The sequence below is a fragment of the Acanthamoeba castellanii genome (assembly GCF_000313135.1).
Source record: "Acanthamoeba castellanii str. Neff unplaced genomic scaffold scf7180000084744, whole genome shotgun sequence".
In the NCBI taxonomy this organism is placed as follows: domain Eukaryota; phylum Discosea; order Longamoebia; family Acanthamoebidae; genus Acanthamoeba; species Acanthamoeba castellanii.
In genome coordinates, this window is record NW_004457244.1 from 41,218 (window position 1) to 51,024 (window position 9,807).

The window sequence follows — 9,807 nt, forward strand, 5'->3', positions numbered from 1 at the left end:
CGCTGCAGCGCATTTTGGCTCTCTTGCGAGGTCAAGAGCTTACAGAGCAAGTGAGAAAACGAATCATCATGTTTGAGGAGTGTTAGGGTCCCATCGGCCAATGAGCCGTCCTGCAGTGCTGCGTCCTATCTCATCTTGAAGCCCGTGCTGTGCGGCGCATTCCGCCTTACAAACTGAGTTATAACTCCAAGTTCTCACTCCGCCTGGGCAACTTTTTACTTAAAATTGAATTTTTTTAATTGCAGGCCGTAAATAGAAATGAATGCTATTTCTTGAGCCCCAGTGCAAGACGAATTTCTTTTATTCGCGGAACAAACCAAATCTCCGAAATAGCTAGAAGGGAGGCAGCCAGGTTGGGTCCATTGCAGCGAGGTTGTTGGGATCAGTTGCGGCCTCCAGCAGCTGGCATACTTTCTTGTTGACATCCTCAGCCTGTTGTTGTTGCTTTGGCCAAAGTAAGAGTAGAGCGTCAGGGCATGACAAGAGAGGGTTGGCTACCTTGTCGCCGTGGGCAAAGAAGCCGAGGTGGACCAGCCGTTGCATCAGCATCACAACGTTGGCTGCGGCGGTGTCCTTGGAGAATTTCCCCGCCAGCTCATCCCGCATGTAGAGCAGCAGAAATCCTCGCAGGTGCTCCTGGGCCTGGTTGCGGACAAGTCAGCTGGACGAGACAGGAGGAAGGAGAGCGGGCGAGTAATGAATCATGCCTGGGGTTGGGCAAGGCAGCGCGCTAGGGCGGTCATTGCAGCGTTCAGTGGCCCTTCCGTCCACAGTGGGTTGCAGAAGGCTTGGAGGTTGCGGGTGAGCCGAAACGGTACAGCGTCGCACCACTCGAGTTGTCCGCTCGCCTTGTTGAACTCTATTACCAACCAACCAACCAACCGACCATCCACCCACCACCAAAAAGCGGCCAAGTGTTGAGCTGCAGCCAGGGTAACGTAATTACGAGCAAGAGCGAAAGCGAGAGGTACCCGGGGTAAAAGCCAGGTGGAGGATGTTTGCAGTCGATCGGGAGAAGTAGATGTTGCTCGGGGCGCGATGAGATACCGCCATGGCGTGGCCAAGGAAGGAGGTGAGAGCCAGCTGCGTCACAAATTGGCGCTTAAACATGAACAACTGCGTGGCCGCTCCGAAGCTACGGTGGATTGCCTGCGTGCGATAAGACAACCGAGCAGCCACATACGAAGGAGGACTAGGGTCAGCAGCAACACACTGGAAGAGGAAGAGGAAGAGGAGGTGATAGTAAGATGAAATTGTGTGGGTCATCATGACTCCTTTCGAACCTGACTGAAGGCGGTGGCTGGCACAACGGTACGACAAGCCTCGTGGTAGGCTACACTAAGGCTCTGTTGAGGCTCCGTGGCTGAAGGCACAGCCTCAACCAACCGGTTCTTGTACACACGGAAGAGATCGTCGGGATCAACTCCACGCCGGCGGCAGTCTCCCTACCACCAGCCACCACCAGCCACCACCAGCCACCAGCCACATGGTGATGTTTGCGGGTGGGACGGAGCGCAGGAGAGAGAGAGAGAAGTGACCCGAGTCAAGACGGGGGCTGAGTGTGGTCGTGGTGTGTAAGTGTACGTACCTGGTATATCTGAGCAAGGGAGCCGAGGTCTGCTTCGGCCTGTACCAGCCGCACAGCAGGCGAGAGAGCGATCATCGGCGGCAGGAAGAAATTGAGCTGTCGCTTGCGTGTCTGCACGTTCTTCTGTAGCATGCCGTTGACGAGGCGCAGGAACTGGCCCATCCGGTTGTCGGCACCGTTGTCGTTGCCAGCGGAGATGTCCGAGAGCGTGGCGAGGAAGGAAGGCTGGGCCAGGAGGTGGAAGGGGTAGGTCTTCCCATTGCTGCCCCGCAGCACCAGGCAACGCTGCGACAGCTTGCCCCCGTGGGACACCAGCACCTCGGCCTCGAATCCGTCGATGCGTACGTGGTGGTCGATCCCCGGCTCCCCGAAGCTCACGTACTGACCGGGCACCTAGTATAATCGATGTGTCGTGTGTGTGTCGTGTGTGTCGCGTGTGTGTGTGTGTGTGTGTGTGTGTGTGTGTGTGTGTGTGTGTGTGTGTCGTGTGTATCAACCCCCCACCCACAAACACAACCACGCAACCGCAACAAGCCCGTCCCAGCAGCCAACACGTGGTGCACCGGCAGCGAAAGCAGATGAGCGGCCAAAGGACTAAGAAGAGGGCATAAATCACACTTGACACGTGCGAGGCAGGGCGAGGTGTACCTCAATGGTGTTGGACTTGAAGCCCACAAGATAGCGACTCAGTTCTTCGAGGTTGAGTGACGGCGGTAAGCCTTCGACTTCGTCCGACACCCGCCGGAGCCACTCCTTCACCTTGGCCTGCGCTTGGTCGTTGGTGAGGCAGCACCTGCCGTTGGTGAAGCAGAAATCCTGCGGATGTCACCCACGCCGAGGCATTGTTTTGATGATGATGATGATGATGATGATGGAGTTGTCCAATGATCAGCAATCATTGTACGACAAGTAAGTAGGCGGCGGAGGAAAGGCAGAGGCAGGGGGGAACCTGGGTCATTTGCACTTTCTTGGCGGCGAGCTTTTCCTTCTCGGGTTCTTTCATGTCGGGCCGAGGTTCGAAGGCCGTGTCTCGAATGGAGCAGAGTTTGGCCATCACGGCGTCGGGCAGCCCCTCCGCGATGCAGTTGGCGTAGCGGTTGCACTCGTCCCACACCTCTTGCCAGACCTTTGGGGGGGGGGGTGGCAGCGATCGTTGTCAGTCCGCGTGCATACGTGCGTGCGTGCACTCCAGAGTCAAGCTCAAGCGCCGGCGGCACAAATAGGAAGATAGGAATATTTCTATCTAGCTATCTATCTAGCTATCCCTCTATCTATCCCACCCCCCAATCATGACCACGCCTGGTGGTCATGATTGGAGGTGGGATGGATGGACCATTGGGGATGTGAAGGGGTGGGTGGGTGGGGCTTGGGGGGGGGGCAAGTACCTGGAGGAGGCGTTCCTCGGTGGAGATGGTCACGCACTTGGTGATCTCCTTGACCATCTCCTCCATCTTGGCGACCACCGCCGGGAAGGAATTCTTCATGATGCTCATCACCTCCTCGCCAAAGAGCAGGCCTTGCCGCTTCTTCTTGTCATCGGCCTGCGCGGACGTCCCAGGGTCGCCCTCCTCCTTCACGGGCGGCGGCGGCGGTTGCTCCTGCAGTGCCACCGGCGGCGCCTGTTGTTGTTCACTGCTGCCGGTAGAGTGGACGGCGGCGGCGGCGGCTTCGAGTAGTTGTGTCTTCTTGCGGGAGCGAGAGTAGGCCAGGAGGCGCTGCTCGAAGATGAAGTTGCGGAGCGGGTAGTAGACGGCCTGCGGGTAGAGCGAAGCGAGCTTGGCCAGCACGCCCTTGAGCTGGACACCCTCGGGACGCGAGAGGGCGGCGAGGAGCTGGGGAAGCCACGGGATCCACACCCACATGGGCACGTTCTCCGAAAAGGTATCGAAGGTGCCCGCCAGCTGCTTCTCCCACGTCTCCGGTTCCGCCACAGCGGTCCCCGCCCCCGCCGGTTCCTCCGCTGCTGCAGCAGCAGCAGCAGGAGCTGCTCCGGAGGCCGAGCTGCTCGTACTAGCAGCAGCAGCAGCAGCAGCAGCAGCAGGCGACGAAGGCTCCTGCCACTGCTGCTGCTGCTGGCCACCAGCAGGCTGAGGCGGCTGGTCGGTGTCGTCGGGCTGCTGGTCGTGCTGGTCGCAGAGGAGGAGGAGCACGCGAGGCACCAGCGACTCAGAGAGAGCGGGTTGGGCGCGCATGGCTTGCAGGAAGCAGATGAGCGCGAATTCCACCCACGAATGCGGCTGGCGAGGAACGGAAGAAGCGTCTTTGCTGCCGGCGGCGGCCGTCTCGGCCTGCGGCTGGGGCTGCTGCTGGTGGCCCCGGAGGAGCGGAGGAGAAGCCGACCCGGCGGCGTGCATGGCCTCGCAGAACGAGCCCCACCCGGCCCAGCCTCGCCCCAGTCCGTCCCACGTGGAGACCGCAGTCGAGTAGGCCCCATTGGCGTCCTCCCCGAAGCCCAGCTTCGCCAGGAACTCGGCCTTGAGGTAGAAGAACTCGGCCTTTTGCTGTTTGTCGTGTCGTGTCGTGTGTGAGTCCCAGTCGGTTGGATAGGTATGTACGTAGGAGGTAATCAAGACAGGAGCAGCGAGACAGCGCGTGATAGAAGGGTGGTGGAGCCAGGCGACGAGCAACGTTGAGAACGATCGTCCGTACCTGGGGTCCGAAGAAGTCGAGGTTGGTGGAGTTGATGATATCGAGAGCCGTACGGTAGAAGTTGGCGGCAGCACCGGGGGAATTTGACTGGGCGGCGAGGCGCCTGTAACACTTGACCTGCTCGCGGAGCTTCACAAAGGCGTCGTGGATCTCGATGTTGGGGAGGGAGTAGATGCGAGACAGCCACGACAAGCACACGTCTACCAGGTCGTGCCTCCTCGCCACATGGCCAAACCTGAATTGAGGGTGTGTCATGTGTGTGTCGTGTGTGTGTTGTGTGTATGCGCGTGTGTGTGTGTGTGAGAAAGAGAGAGAGAGAGAGAGAGAGAGAGAATGAAGAACGCAGCCCGATCTCCTTCGGATCTGCACCTAGGCCAGCCGGCGGCAGGAGGGAGGGAGGGGGGCAGGGGTGCACCTGTTGATGGTCCAGGCTGCTTCGTGGTGCCCGATGTAGGCCACCGAGGAGTTGACCTCGAGGAGCGGCTGGAAGGCACCGTTGATGAGAGTAAACACGTGCTGCCGCCACGTCAGGATGTCGGTCCACACCCCCACATCCTCCCACTCGTTGGGCAGCCGCTCGCGCCACGTCGTGAGAATGTTTTTGATCTCCGGAATGGCCTGTGAGTGGATGAGTGAGTTTGAGCCCCCCCCCCCAATACGCATTGCCGCCCTGGGGTCAGATGACTCTCGCACAAACGCCTTACATGCGCGCAGTAGGGCGTAGGCGGGGGCGGGGGCGCGACCTGATGGCGGTTGGTGCCGTTGATCTCTTTGATGATCTGAGCAGACTCGCGGAGCTCAACGAGCTGGTGGAAGGCCTGCAGGAGTGGGGTGTGCGCAGGGGACGGGATGGGGGGCAGCGAGTGCCAGTGCAGCAGCCCGAGATGGGAAGCCTGCACTGTGAGGGCGTCCACGTCGCCCGGCTTCCCGTCCTGCACCGCCACGTAGCTCTGATACACCCTATATATAGATAGATAGATAGATAGATGGGGACACACAGCAGGCAGACAGACAGACAAACAGACAGACAGGTAGGTAGGCAGACAGGTTGGCAGGTAGGGTGCACGCGCGCAGGGTACCACCGCGCCACCACAAACAAGCCCCGCCACAGCAGGCAGCACAACCCTGGTGCACGGCGCAGCGCGTGAGCGGGGGGTGGAGGTAGTACTTGAGTTGTGGCGTGTCTGAAGCTGCTCCGGCATAGCGAGCCAGAGCGTCGCGCATGGAGTTCCAATCGCCAATCTTCCACGCACAGTCGAGCACCAGTTCTGTTGCGTTTTGGCCCTTGGCGAATTCCGTGAGCAGGTCCCACTGCAGTTGATCGACGAGAAAGAGCAGGGGTGTCATCATCATCGTCGTCGTCACCACCATCATCGCCACGAGAATCCCATGAGCGAGCACGCCAAGATATAGGTCTCCAGGAGCTCTCCTTCCGCTCTCGTCATTCACGCGAAGAGGAGTAGCTATTGAAGATGGTATGGTATGCTCATTTAGGGGGGAGGGGGGATGGATCTCGACAACGCACCTGTTGGAGTCGCTTGGCACAGTTGATCCAATGCTCTTCGAGGAGGCCCATTTCCCAGGCGGGATCCCTCTCTGGTGGCTTGAGGAGCCCTGTCTGTGCTCGCGTCATCCCGTGGTAGTATAGGTCCTGTGACTCGAGTGGGTAAGCGAGCGTGTGTGTATGTGTTGTTGTGTGTGTTGTTGTTGTGTGTGCGTGTATGTGTGTATGTGTGTGTATGTGTGTTGGTGTGTTGTGTGTGTGTGTGTGTCGTGTGTGTGTGTGTGTTACGGACACGCCCGTATGCGGCGCAGCCTCAAGTGATCGCCCTCCCGTGGTGGCGGTGGTGGCGGCGGCGGCGGTGGTACCTGTGCCCTTTGCCACAGTCCGTGTTGCTCCAGATGTAGAGCGCTCCTCGTGATAGGGAGGGTGCATCGCCGCTGCCAGAGTCCGTAGGCCAGGTCCTCTTCGCCGAGCAGCTGATAGAGCTCGCCCAGTCCATCGACGGCCCTTTCCCACAAGTCCTCGCCCTCGTGCTGCTGCTGCTGCTGCCCGTCAGTCCGGTCCGGTAGCGTCCCCCCCCACAAAGCCACCCAACCACCAAAACGAGGTCAGACCGCAGCGCAACCCACTGCCGCCCCCTTCCCCTCCCAGCACCTCATGATATCTCTATATCTCTATATCTCTATATCTCATGACCGTTTGACTGAACCGGAAAGGGCGGCCGTACCGATACTTGCTGCTGGGCTGGCGGGAAGGGGGTAGCGGCGGAAGTGACAGAGGAGGAGGAGGAGGAAGCGGGCGGGGGAAGCGAGGCGAGGGGCTCGAGGAAAGCGGAAGCCGTGTGCCAGGCATTGTAGGTCTTGCCCACGTACTTGACCAGCTCTCCGGGCAGGACAGGCGGCTGGAGAGAGAACGAGAGAGAGAGAGAGAGAGAGAGCAGCACACGTACGCGTGAGAGGGAAAGAAGAAGAAGAGGAAGAGGAAGGGGGCGGGCGGAAGTTTTGGTCTCGCGCGCCACACTGCGAGGTACGCATGGAAAATGGAAAATGGAAAATGGAAAGAGGCGTGGGAGGGTACCGGGTTGCACCGGGAGAGAGAATGGAGGAGGGCCTGCATGACGTTGGGCTGGATAAAGCGCTGCACGCTGTGGTAGTCCTTGCCCAGCAGCTGCACGCACCCCTTGTTGACGCTCTCCCGCTCCTCGTCCGAGAGCCGGGTCCACGCGCACGGAAACAACGACGCCCACAGGTGGTACGCCACGTCCGAGTCCTTGTATACCAGCTGCCCAGCGGACACACACGCACGCACGCACACACACACCATTATTATGGGTCAAATGAACTGAGCAGCAATCCCACGTCCGTGGTGGAGATATACACTCTCAATGTAATGTGTGGTGGGGAGGGGGATGAGCAATGGATGTGCGGCAGGCACGTACCTGCTGCAGCGGAGTAATGAGGTCCTTGGCACAGAGACGGTTGACCTTGGCGAGGAACTCCCGGTGCCGCTGCAACGTATCCTGCACCTCCATCTTCCGGTTTGCGTAGGTGTGTGAGAGCAGGAATAATAATAATAATAATATAATAATAGGTACCGCTTCTTCGCAGGAGCGAGCGCGTGTGGCGTAAGCGCCCAGCGCAGGCAGCTGCGCCGCTTGAGAGCTGAGCGTGAGGGGAGCTTCCGGCCTAACCACCCAGCCGCCACCATAGATGTGCACCACCAGCCACCAGCCACCAGCCACCACCAGCCACCACCAGCCACCACCAGCCACCACCAGCCACCACCAGCCACCACCAGCCACCACCACCATCACCCACCGGCCACCATCACCCACCGGCCACCACCATCGCCCACCAGCCACCACCATCGCCCACCGGCCACCACCACCACCAGCACGTCATCGGGACATCGGACGTGGTCAGGCAGAGGCACACGGGCAAGAAAGGTGGTGGCTGGTGGCTGGTGGGTACCGGATAGCACCGAGAAGGAGCTCACCGGCGTGGCGGATCCAGAAGGTGTCGGCCAGGGGCTCCCACGACTGGCCAGCCACGATGTGGCGCAGCCTCTCGCCCACCAGGTGAGCCACGCGGGAGTGGTAGAGCGAGAGGAATTTGTTCCTTATGTCGGCGTCCTTGGCGCGCAGGCCCATCAGGAAGGCCGGCTCCAGCTGACTCAGCTCTTCAGCGGAGGCGGTTCCGTCCAGATACACCTGAGGGGGGGGGAGGAGGAGGAGGAGGAGGAGGAGCAATAATGGAATGAGCACACATCGCACCACGAGTGCACCACGCCCACCCACCCGTCCAAGCAGCCGATGTTTGTTAGGCAGGCGAGCGCGCGGGAGGTTATGGGGCGGCGGCGGGGGAGGAACGGACCTGCAGGACGAGGTCGAGGAAGGCTGCCTGGAGCGGGGCATCGGCGATCTTGTCGAAGCGAGTCATGCGCAGGAGGAAGTTGCACTTCTCCTTGAGGGTGAGAGTCGGGGTGGTGGCGGTGGCGGTGGCGGTAACCGCGGCAGCAGCCCGGTGAGGGCCGGATGGTTCGTCTTCCAGGAGCATGAGGTCTTCTTCGTGGGTGGGGCGGACGTCGTGGTGGTGGTCGTCGGAATCATCATCGAAGGGCATGATGGCCATGTCAGCGAGGGCCAGGCGTGACATGTCGGCGGCGTCCCGCTCCTTGCCCGCCGTTGCCTCGTGCGCCGGTCCACTTTTGATCCAGTGAGCCACCATCCGTGTGATCGCGCGCAGCAGCTGGACGTCTTGCGATTTTTCGATCAGCGCGTACAGCGTGCCGAAGAAGCCCTTCTTGTCCCCCGCTGGCACCTACACGCCACACATCCGCCACACATCCCCCACCCGTGGGTAAGCGGCAAGCAAATAATGAATAACCCTAATAAATAAATAAATAATAAATGCGCGTACATGGTCGACGCGCGCGCTGATGAGACTGATGCACATCTTGATCGTGGGGAGGCTCATGGCACCTGCAGTTACCGCGCCGGCGCCCTCCCCTGCTCGTTCGTGTGCAATCGCACTCGAGTGTTAGCCGGCCAACTCTTCAAAATGGCGAAGAGAGAGAAGGAGGGTTGAGGAACGGACCAGAGGCGAGGGTGGTTCCCGGCTGTTGTGGGCCGCCAGCAGCGGAGACACCGGGAGCGCCGCCGGGCAGCAGCTTTTTGGCGGGGAGCGGGGAGGGTACCGCGCCCGCAGCAGCCTTACCGGCGGCCGGGAGGCCCGACGACGACGAGGAGACATTTGCTTGCTGCTGCTGCTGCTGCTGGAGGAGGAGCAGGGCCTGCTGCTGATCATCGCCTTGCGGGGACCCTCCACGGGTCGTCCCGGACAGGTGCTCCTTCGCGAGGCGCTGGAGCAGCTTCACCAGGAGGGAGAGGAAGCGGTCGGCATAGTCGGCCTGGTGGTTGGACAGCGTCTTGAGGATGATCACCATGCCCGACCTGCCACGCCATGCATGCATTAATGGGTTATTTATTATTATTATTATTATTATCCATTATTGCTCTTACTAAGGTATTGGTGGTGGGTTGCGGGGTGGTGGGTGGTGCTCAAACGACGGGGGAAGCGAGGTGAGGTGGCACACGACGATACGCACCACAGCGAGGCCTTGTAGTCGGAGCCGAGAGTGGTGGAGATGGTCTGCTCGATGTCGCTGTAGAAGGACGTGATCTCCGGATGGGGCTGGGGCTGGGGCTGGGGCTGGTGAAGCGGGAAGGTCTTGATCATCTTGCTGAGCAGGATGCAGAGCGAGGCGATGATCTTGGGATTGTCTGATGTCAGACAGCCCAGGAGCACGTGGTGAAGCTGCTGCATATTCGATTGCACGAATTGCGCGAGCTGGTAGTCGAGCACCACGTTCAAGATGCCCAACCCGGTCACAACCACCTGGCCCTGCTGCTCCTGCGCCTTCAGCAGCTTCTGTTGATTCGGAAAGAACAAAGAACGAAGAACGAAGTGGTGCCATCCACCAGCACGACGAGTGAGCTTAGCCCGATGCACCGTAAAGAGGCACAGGTTGTGCCTCTCCGCAGCCCATGGTACCCCACGGCGATGCT

General features: G+C 60.2%; 1 protein-coding gene across 1 annotated transcript; it reads right to left on the bottom strand.

Moving 5' to 3' along the window:
• Positions 1-333: 333 nt before the first annotated feature.
• On the bottom strand, positions 334-9,788 carry ACA1_180380 (FAT domain containing protein; the record flags this gene model as incomplete). The annotated part of the gene is made up of 24 exons (XM_004332811.1): positions 334-432; positions 499-642; positions 819-859; positions 972-1,149; positions 1,284-1,445; positions 1,589-1,969; positions 2,237-2,404; positions 2,538-2,714; positions 2,974-4,089; positions 4,238-4,472; positions 4,653-4,855; positions 4,981-5,197; positions 5,406-5,548; positions 5,763-5,888; positions 6,107-6,286; positions 6,469-6,642; positions 6,819-7,022; positions 7,336-7,402; positions 7,712-7,950; positions 8,114-8,560; positions 8,660-8,721; positions 8,837-9,192; positions 9,348-9,670; positions 9,765-9,788. 24 exons carry the CDS (start codon positions 9,786-9,788, stop codon positions 334-336), a joined length of 5,466 nt encoding a protein of 1,821 aa, XP_004332859.1.
• Between the last annotated feature and the right edge of the window lie 19 nt (positions 9,789-9,807).